The 20,928-nt window shown below is 35.2% G+C and overlaps 1 protein-coding gene across 5 annotated transcripts in view; it reads left to right on the top strand.

Moving 5' to 3' along the window:
* Positions 1-20,928, top strand: part of LOC138714626 (uncharacterized) — a 79,597-nt gene that overhangs the window by 9,206 nt on the left and 49,463 nt on the right. For 2 of the 5 annotated variants that reach the window (XM_069846669.1, XM_069846661.1), the window contains exons 4-5: positions 2,340-2,483; positions 19,368-19,527. In XM_069846669.1, the coding sequence (XP_069702770.1) occupies positions 2,481-2,483; positions 19,368-19,527 (163 nt within the window). In that variant the 5' untranslated portion in view covers positions 2,340-2,480. Of the gene's footprint in view, positions 1-469; positions 2,484-19,367; positions 19,528-20,928 lie in introns of those variants that run through there. The other 3 variants (XR_011336054.1, XM_069846688.1, XM_069846679.1) reach the window with 2 other exon arrangements.

Raw genomic sequence — 20,928 nt, 5'->3', positions numbered from 1 at the left:
TTATATGCTGGGGGACGTGATACGTTTTGTAGGTTGATGTTTCGTTTCGAAACATCAACCTACACAATGTATCAAGTCATCGGTAGTGTAATTGTTAAAGTGGTCCATGTTTTGTAATACATATGTAATCCAATTGACATGAAAAGCAGTAGTTACATCACTTGTGCTCCAAAGAGCTCTTTTTATGATACATTTTATTTTTACTGCTGTTGCTTCTGCTACTGCTACTGCTACTAGTACTACTACTACTACTACTACTACTACTACTACTACTACTACCACACCATCATCTCCATTACTACTACTACTAACTTACTACTATAAAATAATGACAATAATAATATTAATAATGAAAAGAATAATAATAGTAATAATAATAATAACAATAATAATAATAATAATAATAATAATAATAATAATAAAAATGACAATAATAAAAATAATAATAATAATGACAATAATAATAATAATAATAATAATAATATAATCGTATCAAAATTAATAAAAATAATTATGATGCTAAGGCAGAGCAGAGGGGAGAGGAGAGTTTTGAGTGTCTAAACGATTTTCTCCCAGGGTCCGCCTCTGAATTCATCACTCTTCTTGCTATTTAATGGTTTTTTGCACAAATACGCCAGTTCCAGGCAAATTTAACAATCTGCAGGAATTTCCCAAATTCGAGTCAATATATGACCATTGGTAATACCAAATGTGAACATGTCTCTTGCACAGGGTTGCCATACGTCTCGGTTTTCTGGGATTGTCACCGCTTTTGTCTCCACTGTCCCGGTGTCCCGACAAATTCGTTCAGGATGGTCGGATGTCCCAATTTTGAGTTGGTTTACAGCTTCTTTGTATTTTAAGATTACTAAAATATACTGTATCTATTGTGTGATTTAAATAGTGATATAGAAGTTATATAATGATATAGAAGAGACAGTGACTTACCTCGAAACGAAACAAAAAAAAAAGTGCAGCTTTCAGAATCTGAAGTGTTTTAAAATCTACTTTTCATGAATGGGAAAGCAGAAAAGTTAAAGGCAAGTGGCTTAATTTTTTAAGACTGTAAACCATACAGAACAGTATTAAAAATTATTGCAAACCTGTCAGTAAGTTTTCGCTATGCCTAATCACAATGCAAATCTTGAATGCAAATTTTCTCTGATGGCAGCTAAAAATCAATTTTTTGCACAATGAGTGGGTGTTTTAATTATATGTCCTGGTTTTAGTTTCAAAGTTTATGACAATCCTGCTCTTGCATCATCTGTAAATGGTTTCTCGCTTTTCGTTAGTTACAAAATTCATGGCTCTGATTATTATTAAAGTTGAGTACAGGCTAATGAAATTCGAGAGGTACGGTAAATCAAAATATATTACTTTCTTCTCTTTCGGGCTGGAAAGTTCACATTGTGCACCAAATATGACGACAATGAATTTTTATGAATTAAAATTTAACGTAAATTCGGTTTATGATGCAAAAGAAGCACATTACTACATTTCTATTAGAATTGTTCCTATAATGGCTTGTATTCGAGAATTCATGATATTATAAATATATTCAAACGACAGAACTTTCATAGATCACCCGTTTGTGAAGATTCTCTCTCTCCCCTTAAAATACGAAAAGACAAATCAATTTAAGCCCGCCATTTTCTCTTTAAATGTACCACCATTTTAATTTACCCTGAATAATCCAGGTGACCACCATCAGCTGCTGTTGTTAGTGTTCAGTTCATTTTTACTGTCTAATCTGCATGACGTATAGACATGCTCGTTTTAAGATTTTTTTCAATTTCATGTGAATATTTTCGATGTTTGCCTTGCTAAGCTGACTCTCTGCTGAATTTATTTTTTACTTCTGCATCAATTCTTTAGGCTATTGCCTCAAAAGTGTAAATGTCTTTTTAGTTTTTTTATGTCAACAAAAAAGTATAAAAAAAAAAGACTGATTCGATTTCCGCCATATCTACAATATATATCTACAGTATATTCTATTAGATGAACAAATGAAGGTAGCCTCTCACGAGAACTACATAGCCATCTTGTTATTCTCGACTGGTGTTCTAATATTTGTAGAGTTATCTTGTATTGATGCATGTTGTATCCAGTTGTAGGCTATTTAGCGAATTGTATACAATTGGTTAATATTTTTTGTCATATAAGGTTTGTGGTTGAAAGGAAATATCTATTAATCATTACTGATCTTTAGGATGAAAAGTCTGGTGGTGGTGTCCACCTTGTAGCCTTGGGTTCAGGCTGTGAAATGGCATTTCCTCCATTTCTTATGTAACAGTTATCCCGCTGTGACTCGGGCCCCATTGCCTCGTTTGTTTAAACAGGTTGTACCACGTGAAGGTGAGGCTGAGAGTTGGGTAGGAGAGGCTATGTAAGACGCTTCACTACCCCTTACAACCCAGGAGACATCTTACTACAAGAGGGAGTTGATAAGTTAAATCCTACCGCAGGCGGTATTGAAATTTATGGTGAGTGACATTTTCAGTTTATCTTTTCCTAATGTTGACACAGATCTTTAGGTCTATAAACAAATTGAATATTCCATACTAAGTAGGCCACCGGCGTGGCTCAGTCAGTTAAAGCGCTTGCCTGCCGATCTGAAGTTGCGCTCGGACATGGGTTCGATCCCTGCTTGGGCTGATTACCTGGTTGGGTTTTCTCCTAGGTTTTCCCCAACCGTAAGGTGAATGCCAGGTGATCTATGGCGAATCCTCGGCCTCATCTCGCCAAATACCATCTCGCTATCACCAATCTCATCGACGCTAAATAACCTCGTAGTTGATACAGCGTCGTTAAATAACCAACTAAAAAAAATTCCATACTAAGTGGGTCTGTAACACGTTGAATGCTGGTCAGAAACGAAAAAGAATGAAGTGTTTCGTAGTGTTTGTCCAGTATTTTCAGACAAATGAATCAGAGCAGATAGAGAACTACTGTACTACCAAAACTTATGTGGCTTTGGCCTAGAAAATCGAGCGCTAGTGCAGTACTTATCACCAACCAGCTGGGGCGTGGGAGTGCCAAGCTATTTGGAACTGGAGCATGATTCTCATGATTGCATCAGTTACTTTGTTGCCACAGCTGATGAAATCATCATTATGGATGGTGAAAACTATGTTATGTCGACCATTAATTGAGAGTAGATGACAAGACTGGAGACACTGGAGAGAAATTCAACAAGCTGATAATAACGAGTTGGGACTTAGCGGCTGGGTGAAAGGTCAGCCAGATGGTTGTCTAATAAAGTAGTGGTTTGCATATTTTCCGCGTTGTCAGAAGTTTTGGCGCATCGGTATGTTACTATAAACGAAAGACGTGTTCACCATTTTGACCCTGAAACAAAAAACCATTAAAACACTGAAAGCATTCCCTTGTATGCCACAACATTTCTGAGTGCAGATATCAGCTCCAGATGTTGTGGCTTTAATTTTTTCGAATTCAGATGTTAGCTAGTTGATTTCTTGGAACATGATGTAGGCGTAAACATGGATCCTCAGTAATATTCTGAGCGACTTTAAGAAAGATTCTGTATAGATGTTCATTCATGAGAGTGTGGTCGTGTGTGGTGGCTGTAAGCATGCTGTTTTTTTGGCACAGTCGGATATTCATAACCACTTAAGTCAACTGCACGTGAGGAAATGCTCTGTATTATTTTGCGTTGTATGGGAGGGGAGGCCATTAGGTTTCATCCCGACATTTTGTCCTAGCGCCCAATAGAAATCATGCAAAACCAAGAGCAGTATGATTTGTCATACCGAAAAAAAAAATTAGCTTATATCATGATACAACATAGTGATATTATTATCAGAACCAGGTTCAAAGTGCGTTACTGATGTCTTACTAGGGGGTCGTCGTATTGTATGTTGTATGGGACATTGCCATTCTATGCTATGGTTTCTGTGTTCACTAATAAGTACCGGACTGGTTATTTGGTTGGGGTTTTTTTCCGGAGTTTTCTCTCAACCAATTCAACCAGAATTACTGGATAACTTTCGGCGTTGGACCTCGGATTCACTTCGCTATCATTAGTTCACATATCATCATTCATACCATAGCCTGGGTTCTGTTCACAGTGCGGTGTGCTGTACTTGTACAAGAGTGAGGTCGTTCAACTACTCAGTCATTCACAGAATAGGAGTGGTAAGCACAATATGCCTCAGGCTGCAGTGCAAACATTCAGGTCCCTCCTCCGTACAAGAAAAAAAAAAGTATCAGACTGTAATTAGCTACCTAAATTTGAAATTATGTCGTTTTCGTGGATTTAACTTTTGTAATAGACCTATTTCCTAAATACAGACTCTGATGTGAATTATTCAGTCTCCAAATTGTTATTTATCTATGAATCAAATATAGTACTGCATTAACATAATAGGCCTATGTTAACCCCGATATGACTGTTAGATTTTTTTTTCTAAATTGACTTTTTTTTTATATATTTAATTCCCAAACTGGCCAGATGTACACTATTGTTAGTCTAAGTAGACTTTTTCTTTATAGTGTAATGGCGGTTTTCAAATTTAGATTTGTGCTTTTATTAAGTAGAGGATAGGCTATTACTTCACCTGCTAGAGGATGGTCAAGTCTCAGGTGGTCGTTAATGTAAGTATGTTTCGCTGGCATTTCCTACTCACTCTGTGATCATTATATCTCTAATTTTGGGTAATTAAGAAATGAAAATTTTCCTCCTGTATGTGCAAACTATGGCTTGGATTTTGGTACGCCATACATATAATTTAATTCGTCGTTTACATAGTCAGAGTACCAATTCATTCCCCTGTCTTTGTAATTTAATGACGGCTAAGCAGGCTTGGGTTTTTAGTAGGGCCTAAATTTAATATATTTCACCATTTACATAGCCAGGGTACCAGTTCATTCACCTGTCTTTGTAATTTAATGGCGGCTAAGCAGGCTTGGGTTTTTAGTAGGGCCTAAATTTAATATATTTCACCATTTACATAGCCTGGGTACCAGTTCATTCACCTGTCTTTGTAATTTAATGGCGGCTAAGCAGGCTTGGGTTTTTAGTAGTGCCTAAATTTAATATATTTCACCATTTACATAGCCAGGGTACCAGTTCATTCACCTGTCTTTGTAATTTAATGGCGGCTAAGCAGGCTTGGGTTTTTAGTAGTACCTAAATTTAATATATTTCACCATTTACATAGCCTGGGTACCAGTTCATTCACCTGTCTTTGTAATTTAATGGCGGCTAAGCAGGCTTGGGCTTTTAGTAGGGCCTACATTTAAACATAATTCGCCATTTACATAGCCATGGTACCAGTTCATTCACCTGTGTTTGTAATTTAATGGCGGCTAAGCAGGCTTGGGTTATTAGTAGGGCCTAAATTTAATATATTTCACCATTTACATAGCCAGGGTACCAGTTCATTCACCTGTCTTTGTAATTTAATGGCGGCTAAGCAGGCTTGGGTTTTTAGTAGGGCCTAAATTTAATATAATTCGCTATTTACATAGCCAGGGTACCAGTTCAGTCACCTGTCTTTGTAATTTAATGGCGGCTAAGCAGGCTTGGGCTTTTAGTAGGGCCTACATTTAATATAATTCGCCATTTACATAGCCAGGGTACCAGTTCATTCACCTGTCTTTGTAATTTAATGGCGTCTAAGCAGGCTTGGGCTTTTAGTAGGGCCTACATTTAATATAATTCGCCATTTACATAGCCAGGGTACCAGTTCATTCACCTGTCTTTCTAATTTAATGGCGGCTAAGCAGGCTTGGGCTTTTAGTAGGGCCTACATTTAAACATAATTCGCCATTTACATAGCTAGGGTACCAGTTCATTCACCTGTCTTTGTAATATATGCGTACTAGGGACTTAAATTATGACACCAGGTCGAGTAATCAGAAAACTGTCCAACCAAGCTGTTGTGATCCCCGTTAAATAGCAGGTCATTTATATGAAATTAACAAAGTATAGAACCTAGAACGCCGGGAGGTTGCCTTTTGGCATATCAGCGTTTACGTGTTTCTTTCTGGAAGAATAAGTATTGTTAATTTTTACCTGTAATGTATGGGATGGTCGCTTCACTGGTTACACACAAGAAGATATCTCTTTTCAGGGCAGGGCCACGTAGACAACAACGTTAGCGCAAGCACAATAGCCATATAAGGAAGCAGTCAAGACAAAGACAATGTGCAGTCACTTATTCCGTCGCACAGCCACTGAATCACTAATGAATATTAAAAAAAAAAACAGAATAGAACGTCTAATTATGCAGTAGCAGTTGTATGGCACAACGAAAGTTCGTGAAACCTCTTCAGAGCCGACATGAACCGCACGTTACCAACAGCGTCCCCACGCAAAAGGAACATGCAGCGTCATCGTGCGATTCATGCGTCCTTGGACGAGGTGGCGAGAAAGTCCGAAGTGTAACGGGATTAGACGATTCTTACAAGGAATCTTGGGAACTGAGATATGGAGGAAATCAGTACGGTATTCATTCTTCTATGGCCGATGGTAAGATATGCCTACCCCATCGAATCAAATTAAACGAGATTAAGGGAGAACATCAAAAGTACGCGAGCGCACGCATTGCAGAAGAATTTGGGTCTGCGGGAAGAATCTATGGAATTTCTAATCTGGTTGGCCACTTCTGTTACAACGTATTTCCCCGTTCAATTCAAGTGATCTAAAGAAAGTTTAGAAATGCAAAGCCAGAAATTGTCGTAATGTAGTATGTACCATATGAGCGGGAAAGATTTATCCGTAACTTCTTAACAATGGCAGGTCAGGATGGCCTAAGATATTGACTGGGTCGAGTGTATGGTTAGAGACATACAGATGTTCCAAAAGTTCCACTACCCCCCTTTCCCTTTATACTGTGGAAATCCGTTCTTTCAACAGTACCGGTATGTGTATGTTGAGAAAGGTAACCACCATTTATTCCAAGGGATCTGTGTGCACACCATTATTTTCATGCCATAGTATTATTCGTCTTCAGGAGCCGTGTAAAATTTTGCGCAACATTGCCGGGACTTCGTTACCGGCACCCCTGAAATGACCACTCCAATGTTCCGATCTGACATCCTTTGATAATTCGTCATGGGGACACATCAAACAGAAAGTCACCCAGAATCGTTATCAGACAACTGAGGAACTCAAAAACGCTGTTCGGAATGCATTTGCTTCCATCATTTCAGCAATGCTGCGCAAAATTTCACACTGCTCCTGGAGGCGAATAATACTGTGCCATGAAAATAACGGTGTACACACAAATCCCCTGGAATGAATGGTGGTTACCTGCCGCATCATACACATGCTGTTGAAAGAACACTTCGCACGGATTTCTACAATATAAAGGAGGGTAAAGGGAATTTTGGAACACCGTATATTACACCGCAATTCTCGATGCGCAAGCGAATCGAGGCATTGCAACTACGTATGATTTGCCACAGCGCGATTACTCATTCAACAGCACTATTGTTTCGTCTCTTGAGAGAGAATAAACAGAAAATAAAGGCGAAAAATACACGTAACTACGTAAGTGAGTTATGACGACACGCTGATAAGAATTGCGAGATGTGTTAGCACATTGGAATCTATGAAAGATTAGGTACCGGTACCTTGCGTCTGACGGAATAAAAAGAAATGGTGTAAAATTCTGTTTCGTAAATTTTAAAATCCTCTGCTTTGTGGCGATGGTTAAGGCAAAATTTTGGAAACTAATGAGTAAATTTTCCTTCCGAAAATATGACCATCATTTCGTCACCACATAGCATTTTTCCATTGGCATTGGCTGCTTTATTCGCATGTTTATTTTTCACTTATTATTGTTAGGTCTTCTGCTACTGTTACTACAGCGGACTCTGGCGGCAGGTTTTGTAATTCCTACCAATATGGCGTGACGAAGTATGTGTTTTTGTGTTAGTCATGTATTTTATAACGATTCTACTGATTATTTATGCAATAGTGTTGAACGTATGTGACATAGTAATGAAATAAGATTATTTGCTTTCATTTTACATGAGTTTGAATACGGATTCACTAATTCGTAATTGTTTTTCACCCTGAAAGATGTCAGGAAATCACATTTTATAGAATAATATGTGGCACTTTTTTCATGCATTATGTCACGTATGTTCAAGAGTACTGCATAAAAAATGACAAAAATCATGACAGAATACATATTTACCATATATTTTGTCACGCCATTTTGATACGAGTTGCGAAATCTACCGCAGTTAACGCTTCTGAAATCATAACCTATAAGCAGAAGAGGTACCTACTGTTTCACAATAGTCAGTGATGATTTTATATAAATATGACTACGAAGAATGATATTTTATCACCGGAATGAATCGATGACGCCTACTTCTGAGCCTTAATTCGTCTCTTTTTAGACAATGTGTTTTGTGTAGTATTATTGGCTGTAGTTTTGTTGGAGCTATTCGATTTTGTTGGGATGTGGGAAACAAATTTCTCGCAGGTTGAAATTCTTCTACCTTTTTTCATTATAAACTCAGAAGTTTCTAACGTTCTTCGTCTTCTATTTCCTTGAGTAGATTTTTTTCGGTATCATTTACTTTAGCAGCATGTAATGTGGCCAGATGAAACACTCCAGTGGCGGAGCAGTTTGTTTTCACGACAGATACAAGCAGAGATGGCCGATATTTCACAAACCGATATTTTGTCACAGGTATTTTTTTGTCACAGATACACCTGTGGCTGATGACGCGAAATATCTGTGACAAAATATCGCTATCGAAATCTGCTCCGTATTCAGTACTCTGTCACCGTTGCAACGTCTGTGACTGATAATTTCTCATCTACGTCGTGAGTTTGCGCATGCGCATGATATAATAACAGCAATCGGGCGGTGGTATTTGATTATTTTTTCGTGATATTTTGTTCAATATTATTTTTTTCAAAGTGATTATGTGTTGCAAAGTTATTAGCGGCATTATAATAATATAATCATGAATCTGACATTTTGTTTTCATATTTAGTCTGTATATATGTTTTATAAATATTTTATGTATTCCCCGAGATCTTCACATTTTCATATTACTGTTAATTTATATTAATGTATAAGTATTTTCCACTCAATTTTTACGCAGTAACAATATTTTTTTAGTTATACTATTAATTACAAACTGAATAGTTACAGGAGCCTACAACATTATTTTAATAACTTTACCTGTACTTCTCTCATTTATATATGATCCAGTTTTAATGTATATCTCTAACACGAACAGTGCAGGGTAGTATTAATTAAAATAATTAAACCACTGATGTGTGGCGTGTATAGAGAAATCGTATTCACATTGCACTGCTCTTCAATATTTCCTGTTAATTTTTATCGGTGTAATTCATGCGTATTGTGCTTACTTATCGATATAAAATATCGGTGTGACAAAATCACAGATATTTAATTGTCACAGTCACAGTTGTCACAAATACTTCAAAATATCGTTTAAGCTCAACTCTAGATACAAGTGTACAGAAATCGTTGCTCACAATTGTAAGGCCTTTCTCCAGTGTTGGGAAGAGCAATGATGTACTATCTAGTCATACTATCTTCCACCTTGACGAAAGAGCTCCAAGACGAATTCTGCCTCTTAAGTTACTGCAAGAAACTCCGAATAGTGTCTGAATAGAATATTTGCAGACTTGCAGTGTCGTCAGAGCAAGCTGCTGTACTTCTTGTTCTGTAAATTCCTGCTGAGGCTAGATTGGCAGTTATGTGTCTCACGTTAATGTGTGTGATGTTGGCTGTTTGGGGTTCTGTGGTTTACAGTGGGTTGTATAATTGATGGTTGGTGTCTGTTGACTTACAAATTGGGGGAATAAGTTAAATTTGATTGTGAGATGTACCTTTGATTGTATTAAGTAGGTATGTGGGAGTTGTATTGCCTTAAAATTTCTATATAGTGTAATTCTCCAAAATATACCAGGAGTTTCACGTATGTTTTGGCTTAGGATAGAGGCTAGCCTCTGTTTGTGTCTTGTCATGTATTTCTCTTCATTACTTCCCTATTTCTTGTTCCAGTTGTCAGTAAAATCGACTATTATATCCAGTAGGCTACGTATTTTCATGCAATCGAATCTTCCATTGTTATCTAAAATTATAAAAAAAATTGATCTCCAGGAAAGAAAATAAATTTATTCCAGCATCAATTAAACAGCTTTTGGGCATGTTTAGAAGAAAAGGTTCTTATTTGACAACAAAATTTTCAGTGTCTTTCACTAATTTTATGCAAATGCTGTTGAATATCCCAGTGCCTGGGTTATTCATTTACAAGATGTCAATGACCTGTATTTATATTACTGGAATCTTCTCTAGAAAGAAATAAATTTAAAGGACAGTATAGTATTTTTCTTCAAATGTAGATGGACTTAATCTTGGATGAAGATAACTTATTTGATGAAATTTCATGCTTGAATAAATATGTGACTTCAGAGAAAATGACAAAGTGGAATGAAGAAAAATCACTCTTTGCTCAAAATGGAGTGGGATCTTTATTTATTTTTTTTCTTCAATGAACATGATGTGGACATTCCAAAAATCCAGAATGAGTTTAGAAACTTTTCATGCAATGCTTGCTATCTTAACCAACCTGAATATATTATGATTTGTCGGGAGTTTTCTGAAAAATTGGGATCTAGAGAAGACGATGGTTAATTCACTCTTCTCTTAATCTCCAGAGAAGAAGGTGCCAGTGCAAGTGTTACGTGCTGTCTCTTCTCACTTTATAGATCTCTTGGATATGGAACAACAAGTTTTGATGGTGAAATCATTGCAATAAGTGAATGTCTCAGGAATCTTCTATGCCACATCAATAAATTTAGGAATGCAGTTATATTGTCAGACTCCAAAGCAGCTATTCTATCAATCGTCTCTAAATACACACCTTCATCTCAAACAGCAGAAATAACTAAAATGCTCTCTCAATTAATATCACTCAGTAAAAGAATTGTATTCCAATGGATACCATCCCATTGTGGAATCCTGGGAAACGAAAATGCGGATGCTTTAGCAAAGAAGGGCAACACTGCTACTTACAGACCTTTTACTAAATCTATGTATTACTCTGTGAAAAGATTTATTAAATCTACATACTTAGACTTAAACAAACAAAATTTGATAACACAATCCCAAGGGGAAAAATGGAACTCTCTGCATCAAAATCCACAGTTAATTCCCGATTTACCAGGAAAATCGTCTGTAGCTGCATTTAGATTGGCAACAGGCCATGATTGTTTGGCCAAACACCTGCATAGAATTGGAATATATCAGTCCCCTAACTGCCCATTGTGCAACTCAAACCAAGAAATGGATTCGGAACACCTCAAAATCTGTGCTTCAGTGGCTGGCCATGATAATATCTTTGAAAAATATTGGAGTGCAAGAGGTCAAATGACTTTATTGTCAAACGCCTAGCATTAGAAAACAACAACAAAAACAAAGTAGTTTAGTTGTAAATATTATTTCAATTCTTTAAATTGTGTAAACCAATATAAGTGAACGGCAATCTTAGAACTAATATTAAATCTGTCCCCAAAAATTGTAAAAAAAAAAAAAAATGTGGTAACCTTACTCTAGGGACCAAGTCGGAGCAGTATAACTCTTCCATTAAAAATGGAGGAAATGGCTTTTCAGCATGCGACCTACCATAGCATACATAAGCATCCCCTAAGTGGTGAAGAGGGATTGGTCAGTGAAGTTTTCTGACAATCCTCCGGGATAGATCATATGGACCAACTAACCAATGGCAGATGTGATCCTCCAAACAGTTTGGGGGTTGCGTGTAGGTAATATAACTGCCATAAAATAATATATATCACTTTTCAATACCTTTATGCATGATGTCAAGAGAAGTAAACAGTCCCCCATTCGGATCTCAAGGCACGAACTACTTCTTCTGACTTCAAGCGGAACAAAGACAGTGACATCAAGATTCTACAATGGTCTTTCCTTAATTAGTAAAAGTGTATCACCAATAATGACTTCGCACGTACACATTGCAATACCGGTGATCGTTGTTCCACTGTGCTGGACCATCTTGATCTCTGTGCCATATTGCTCTAGTCTATATGGGAATGAATGTATCATTCAAAATATCATCAGCAATCAGTAGACTGAGAACGTAATTCGTATTGGGAGTGGCTGGGGTTGATTATACGATTCATTTTTCCGAAGTTTTCCCCTCTGTAAGGCGAATGTTAGGTAATTCATGGAAAGTCCTCAACCTCATTTCGCCAAATACAATCTTCTTATGATTAAATCCATAACCAAGTACGTGATATAACTCCATTAAATAACTAGGAAAGAAACAACTTCTGGCTGACTGGACTCCTGTCCATGGCTATGCTTGGACATTGGCTTCAACCCCACTTGATTTGATATGGAGGCATGCTTCTTCCGGGTTTCCCTGAACTGTTAGGCAAATATCAGGTATTCCTATGGCTGATTGTGACTCATACCGATATATTATTATTATTATTATTATTATTATTATTATTATTATTAAGTAATCACTAAATATACCATTTTCTTGCTGCTGACTTCATAATGTTTGAAGAGTTAAATGTCTTTTAAAAAAGTCTGCTAGTTTTTCACTATAAGTATTTTAAAATCTTTTCCCAAATTGTCAAAGAATTGCAATTTTGTGCGTCCTAATGTTGTTTCTGACTGTTCTTTAGTAACTATTCCAATCTATATTTGACCCTCTTCTTTTTCTAATTTTTATAAATGACCTTGGCCCCATAATAAAAGGAATAGGTTATCCTATACTATTTGCAGATGACACAAGTATCATAATTACAGACAATAACTTTGCCATATTCAAATATAAAACAGAAACAATTCTCCTTAAAATTTATGACTGGTTTACAACCAATAAACTAGCATTAAACATTAATAAAACTAACATAATTCAATTTAAAGCCACTTCAAATTTAATCTCTGTAACATTGGACACAACTATCAACAATATACCTCTACTAGAAACATTAACAACCAAATTTCTTGGTTTGCATATTAATAATACAATAAATTGGAAAAATCATATCAAAGAAATAACCCCCAAACTTAGCGCAATTAGGTCGTTACAACAATTTCTAAACAGCAGTATCTTAAAGACAATATATTTTACCTATTTTCATTCCATTATGTCCTCCGGAATAATATTTTGGGGAAATTCTGTAGATAGTAAAAATATATTCTTATTACAAAATAGAGCCATTAGAATAATAGTTGGAGCAAAGGCTAGAGAATCACGTAGATTATTTAAAAAAAAAATTAGAGATTCTAACCTTAACAAATTAATACATATACTCTACAATAAATTTCCTCTTATGTAATAAAGAAAATTTTCCAACTAACAGCCATACATAGTATAAATACCCGCAGAAGGAATGATTTTCATACGCTATCATCAAATTTATCATGCTTTCAAAGGGGAGTACGTTACATGGCGATAAAAATGTTCAATAGTCTTTCTGAAGACATTAATAATCATAGCCAAAACCCTGGATTATTTAAGGCAAAACTAAAAATTTACTTAATATCTCACACTTTCTATTCTGTAGATGAATTCTTGACATTTCACAGTACTGTGTAAATATTATAATACTATTAAATGGTAAACATATTACATTGTATAAAATATTATTGTTATTAAGGTATAAATTCTGTACATATTTCATATTTGCATTTTATATGTATTGCATTTTATTGTTAAACTTAAGAATTGGACATGTTCTTTATTCTATGGTATAAAGCAAATGTAAGAATATTATGGAACGAATAAATCTATCTATCAATATGTCAGGCTCTCATGATATGTCCAATCTATTTAATTAGGGTAGCTAGAATGAACTGGAGGCAAATCCAGATGCAATTAAATTTACTAAATTAAATGTTCAAAATATGCTCCATTGTTGGCTAAACAGTAATAACACAGTCTAGTATATACAGTCACGAAACTCAATACGTAGTAAATATGCATCCATAGATAGTTGCTAACCACTAGGGTCACTAATATCGCCTCATTAGAGACAATGCGAAATAGTACCGACACAGTCTATTGTTCCTAGCACCCTCACAACTCAAGCTTCGTGACTGTATATACTAGACTGTGGTAACACAGCCTATTTCGGAACTTCTCTACTTAGCATTGCCATAGTATTAGAATAATACATAAATAGTAACGCGAAACCAAACTTCGGCTTTTATTATTTTCTATCCTGCTATAAATTATTGAAGAATAGGTTTATAATGCACAACTATAATATTCCTTAATATTAGTGTTATTACCTGAATTTAACAATAGTCTTTACAATTTTATTCTCTTCAGCTCTAATGAACAATAACAACACATCCAGGTTGCCAGGCGACGATAGAAAACAAAAGATGCGAGAAGAAATGAATGAGATGTATGAACAATTGAATAGGCCTACTCTTTGAGATTTAAGTATTATAATATAGGCACAGTCTAATAGTCACGAAGCTCAATATGTAGGGAATATGCATCTGTAGGTAGTTGCTAACCACTAGGATTGCTACTATCGCCTCATCACAAACAATGCAAAATAGTACCGGCACAGTTTTTTGTTCCTAGTACTCTCGTCACCTCAAGCTTCGTGACTGTATATACTAGACTCTGATATAGGAGTGTCATTTGAAATTTTAAAGGCAGGAATGAGGGCGAAACCTAAAATGCAATGAACACTGGTTTTAAACTTCACTCTAAATTCTAAATTGCTGTGTGTTTGGTTTAAATTAAATTTTACTAAAATAACTGGGAAGTTTTGAAATGAAAGCCAGGTATACTTGGGGGGGGGGGGGGCATATCTCTCGTATTTTCTGGGAACTCTCATATTTCAGCTAATATTTTTGGATACTCCTGCCTCCCATATTGATGTCCTAATTCTCCCGCATTTTTCTATATCAATCATGATCGCTAATTTATATATATATAATCTAATAATATCCGCAAATATATTTAGATATAAACCGACTATCGAAAGTTAGTTTGGTAGGTACCAATATTAATAAAATTCAATTCCGGTGATCCTGTAATCTTCGGGCAACTGTATGCACATATCTGTAAAGAGATTTTGTTTTCAGTTTGCATAGTAGGTGGCGCGTTAAGTATACCTCTTCATAGAACATCTCGTTATTCATCATCTTTTACAGTATCCACCTCACGACAATGAAATTCCCTGTCACAAAGTATTAGGGGCTGCAAGACAATAAACACCTTTAAAAACAGCTTAAAAGATAACCTTCTTAGCATTTCACTCCAATCATACTGACTTAAACTATCACTGTCTACATTGTTACTCCTTCCTTTAGACATGCATCCTGATAGTGCTGTATTTTCAAAATTGTCTCATAATAATCTCTTTCTAACATTATTTGAAATATATTAACATGCTATTTATTTTAGCTTAATTCTGCTACATAGTTTGTATTTCAGTGTTTAATTAATAGTTCATAGTATTTTGTTGTTTAATTTGTAAATAACTCTTGTATACATGTAGCTCTTATCTAAATCAAATTGTTGAATTCTTTGTAAGTTGATACATATGTATGTATACTTTTTGCTGGTTGAGTGGAAAAGAAGGCCTCACAGCCTTAACTGTGCCAGCTAAAATAAATCATTATTATTATTATAAAATTAAATGTTCTGTACTAATATAGGTTAAAGCTTATAAACATGCATATTTTTTAATTATTGTACTCAATATTGCGATCTAAATCATATTTGTATTATAATTAAATGGGTAGTTTTATAAACCACTCCAAAAAATTCGCTAAAATTTATTGACCAAGTCTCCCCAATTTTTGTGTTCAGAAGTTGGTTACCCTAGGTACCCTACTATATGTGTAATGTACAGTAAGAATACTGACAAAGAGGATTATTGTGATGAAGATGTGAAAAAGACAGAATAGGATAGTGATGATTATAAAGAGAAGGTTGGTTTAAGAATTGAATAAGAATAAATTAAAACTCTTACAAAACATACATTATTAATTATTTATTTCATTATTACTCTCTCTAACATTGACTGCTTAATTATCAATTCTTAATTACTAACGTACATGATCTGCAGCTTCCATACATTATTCACGTTTCCTGGAACCACAGACAATGACTGTATGGGATTGAAGGGGCTAGTTTGGCTGTACAAGACTACCAGAAACTGCTGAAAGAGTCGATGGTGCTATCTGTGATATTAGAAACGGGAGTTCCTACTCATCTGGCAATATCTGCATCCATAGGTTGGCAGATCATATTCATATACAGTAACAATATTCACGCGCGCGCACACACACACTCTCTCTCTCTATAACACACACACACACACACACAAAGCAAAACACTGTTTCTGAGAAGAATGTTAATAACAAATGTGTCACTAAAATATTTTTTACAGCCTTGATTAAATAAAGTTAAAAAGAATCTAATTAACAAAAATTTTAATACTAAGTCCTTATAAAAAATTAAGTAAAATGTTAATAACAAATCTTCAGAAACAACTGAAAGCTATTAACGTACATACTTACTAACATATTATCAACACGTAAATCACTGAATTAGTTACCATATTTACTCGCATATATCTCGCACCCATTTCTGAGTGTGAAATTACAGAGAAAAAAAAAATTCCCGCATATATCCTACATTAATTTCTTGGCAGGCAGACATATCATAAGTACGATAGTTTTAAGTTTAAAATTCCTGTGTGAGCGGCAATGGGAGGTGGGATGTGAAAGCAATTACAACTCTGCCAACACCCCCCCACCAACCCACTAGACTTTGAAATTTTTTGTTATAGTGCGCCTCAGAACTTGGCAGCAGTGACAACGAATAAGATGAGGACATCAGTCACCATATTAGATCTGTTACTTGTATGCAAATATAAGAATAAATAAGCATAATGCGTCTTAAATGCTTTGTTATCCAACTAAATCTTTCCCACACAAAAATCCTCCCATATAACACGCATCCGAATTTTTCCTCGTATTTTCGGTAAAAAAAAAAAGTTCTGGTTATATGCGAGTAAATACAGTAAATAACATTTCAGAAGTGCGAAAAGACATGAAATATGAATACACCGAACGGATTTTGGCAGAAAACTAATCCCCGAATATAAAGTTATTAACATCCTTTGATATAGATTGCCTTCAGAGTGATCGCAATTTTTTTTTATTAGGCCTATCAAAGTTAGCAACAATGTTATTAACATGGTAATGAAAAAGTAACAAAACTGATGTTCTCAACATTTCTAGTAGCTTTTAAAAACACTACTAACAAACGTTTTCAATAAATGATGACGACAGAATTGATTAACATTTTGCAGGCCTATGTATATTCAAAATTTGTGAATAACATTGTTAGTAACATATGCTATTCCAGTGTAAAGTTAGCTTTAGAAACAAACACTTTCAACTCTTCCCACCATGCCTGCTGTTTAATGCTCAATTCACGTGACAGAAACATATACAAATATCAATTCAATCTTTGAATCCAGTATGCATGTTCTAATTATCAGTCCAATTTTTTTTTTTTGTCAATTTCTTACTCAGCAATCATTCTGCACACCGAGTTGTGACAATATCCGGGGGCGGCAAACTCGTATAGTAAACAGTAGAGTTGGACAACGCGATTCTTTTTCAGAAGTCGATTCCAACGATTCAATCATACATTACGAATCGATTCTAACGATTCGTTCACGATTCTTCTCAGTCTGCAATTCCAACTATTCTTTTGAATTGTCAACGAGTTCACGATTCTTCCTACTCTGCGATTCCAATGATTCGTCAACGAACGACTTACAGGACACTTTCCTTTGCAAACCACGCATAGAACAAAAACGTTCATCTCTCGCATAGATGGCGTAAGAGGCGAGACATTGGATTGTCTCTTTCTCATTGGCTGGAACCATTCAGCATGACCTCCATTAGTATACAAAATTACCCAAGATAATGTTTCTAAATTATAATTTATCAACTGAACCTTATTACGAAGTACATTTTTTGCATTACATCTCTATTTAACTATGTAAATTTCAGGTTTCTGTTCATTATTTTCCATACTTAACAAATGCAGTATTTTGATTTCACTCTCGCTCGGGAGTATTCGGCATGGTTCGGAAATGTCCGTTGACAGGTTACATCAAACAAGTAAATAGAATCGTGGGTTACGATACCATGTCAATTCGTTACTATTCTTTTGAACGACGATTCGTTAAGATTCTTTTGAACGACGATTCATTGATACCACGAATCGATTCTTACGATTCTTTATTATTAGTCGTTCAAATGAACGATTCGTTCACGAATCGACCCAACTCTAGTAAACAGAGCAGTCAGTATATGGGTACACGTACAACAGCAATTGTAGCAGGAGAAGCTAAGTGGTCTGAGAGCGGCCGTTTCCCGGCCCTGCAATATTGTTAACAAGTAACATAGCACATTGATTGATATGTTATTAAAGAAAACCTTATTATTCAAATGATCTAGTGCCATCCACATCGACAGAAATAACTGCTAACAGTGGCAAGAGTGGAAAGTGTTAAAGGTAAGTGCCAGAGGTCTGGTAAATTATCTGTATCATGCAACAGGTTCATTACCTAACTGATGTCAAGTGTGTTACAAAAATACACAAACGAAATTTTCAAGAAAAGTGGAAATCAACATTCCCATGTTTATACATAATAAAAAATGCATATGTTGTTTATTGTAAATATTGCAGGAAAGCTTACTCTAACAAACTGATAACATATTCTAGAAAATATGACTTGACATTTTATGAATGTCGATTTCAAAAGCTGTAAGAAAGCTCTTGAGAAGTTCCTGTTCATGAAACAGCTGATTGGCATAGAATGTCTTTGAGCAGTAGCTAATCTAAATTCAGAAGTGACTGTGTCTGCCCAGATTTCTAATGCAAAAGATGAAAGAATATAGGGTGACGAAATTGAAAATATATTATCTTTGCAGTATGTTCCTTACCCGGTAATGTCTAACCCATCGAAACAGGTAATTTTTAACTATTATTTCATAAATTATTATTTAGATTTATGTTTCTATACCAAAATCTAGTGGCAGAGTTTTCAATCAAAATACTCCAATGTTATTTTCATTTATGTTGTGAATTTTCATTTATCTTATTCGTTTTCTTTAATTGAGTTTGCATAATAATGCAATGAAGTTCAACAAAACGCTATTAAATTACATGGATTGAATAATGTTCGGCTTTACTGTGAAAGAAGTCCATTTGGTACTCGTATCATCCAAGTTCAGCAGAGGTTGGAAGATTACTGACGCCTGTGCCTGTAACATGTTCATACGTGATATTATTTCACATCTCTTCATTCCCAGGCAACAGCTGCACTGAAGAAGAGGAAAAACATGAAGCAAACGCTCTCAAGTGGACAGTTGATGGCGACTGCAGAGATGATAACGGCACTCAATGCAAATGAGTGCAGCTGGGAACTTCTCGTCTCGTATGCTCACATGGATCTAAGCAAACAGAAAACAGGTTGGTGGTAATTTGTATTTACTAACAGATGGCCAAGCTTTCTTATTGCTTCTTGATAACAGATACAGTACACAGGAGAAATGGGCCCAACAGAAATATTTGGACACACACAAATACCTTGCTCCATCTAGTCTTCATACATAATCAGCTAGTGGTCGAGGATTTGTAAATATACTGGTTGCCACAGACCACCTGAACTCCCATTTCAAGATAGAGTAAAGCGAGTTTTATCAAACATTCCAAAAAATTTTTATAAGTGAATTGTAAAGGTGTTATGTGGACACCCTGTATTAATGCATTTTTTGAAATACTCTTGCATTTATTTTGTTCAGGATGTTGTCATTTACAATGCTACGGAATTTTGTAATTTCTTCTGTGATGTGATGTTTGTGGCCTGAAAGAAATAATTTGTTCTTTACAATAGATTTGTGGATGTATCTATTTGGTGAATATGTCAGTACTTTCTGCACTTATTTTTTTTTTTTCGTAGTTTTGGTTATCTTCGTATGTTAGTACTCCCAAATTAGCAAGATATAATCTAGCCTATGACTTGTTATTCACGTACCATAACGTGTATCCAGTAATGCACACCTCACTGAGATTCATGAGCTACTGAATGAATTTTTTGTAGTATATTTTGTTATCTATTATATTTAAGCAATGCATACTCTCTCTTTCGCAAGGCAGTCTTAAGGGGAAACTGAATTGAATTTTGGGTGAATATTTTTATTTATTTTTAATTTTCCAATATATTATTAATTGGTTTTCCCTCTTTAAAATGGCATATGACCATACTCATGTTGTATCCAATCTTAATTTTTCCATTTTCTGAGGTGTATACAAGTTTTATTCTTCATAAATTTACGAATTTTGGACAGAAAATTATGTACCGGTATTTTTAATTTCCCAAACTATTTTTTTATTTTTCTTCTTTAAAATAGTACCTTATAGCATTTATATGATTATACTAGCCCAAACTATTATTTGAATTTTATCTCTTTAAAATGGTATATCACATATTATTATACTAAAAATTATAATTTGGGCCACCTGAATTTTACATTTTCTAGTTTGGAAAATTCAGGCGGCACAAATTTTGTTTCTGGGTGTGTACATAGGTTAAGTCTTATTTGAACGCTTATTTTCCGTAAGTTTAGTTTTTCCAACAAAACGAATCTATTCTCAGCTTGTATTTAATTTAGAAGGCTGAAATTTTCAGGAATTATTTGGATGCTATAGATGTATTCGAAAAACTTGGAAAATATTGGGGGGGGGGGGTTACTAAAAATCTTTGAAAAAAATGTGTTACGACTGGGAGGGGGATAAAAAAAACTCTAAGGAAGGAAATAAATTAAACAAAGCTACTGTTTTAGCATAAAGTCAAGTGTATTAATTAGCTGC

The sequence above is a fragment of the Periplaneta americana genome, chromosome 2, assembly GCF_040183065.1.
Source record: "Periplaneta americana isolate PAMFEO1 chromosome 2, P.americana_PAMFEO1_priV1, whole genome shotgun sequence".
NCBI lineage: Eukaryota > Metazoa > Arthropoda > Insecta > Blattodea > Blattidae > Periplaneta > Periplaneta americana.
This window is presented reverse-complemented; position numbering and strand designations above follow the sequence as displayed.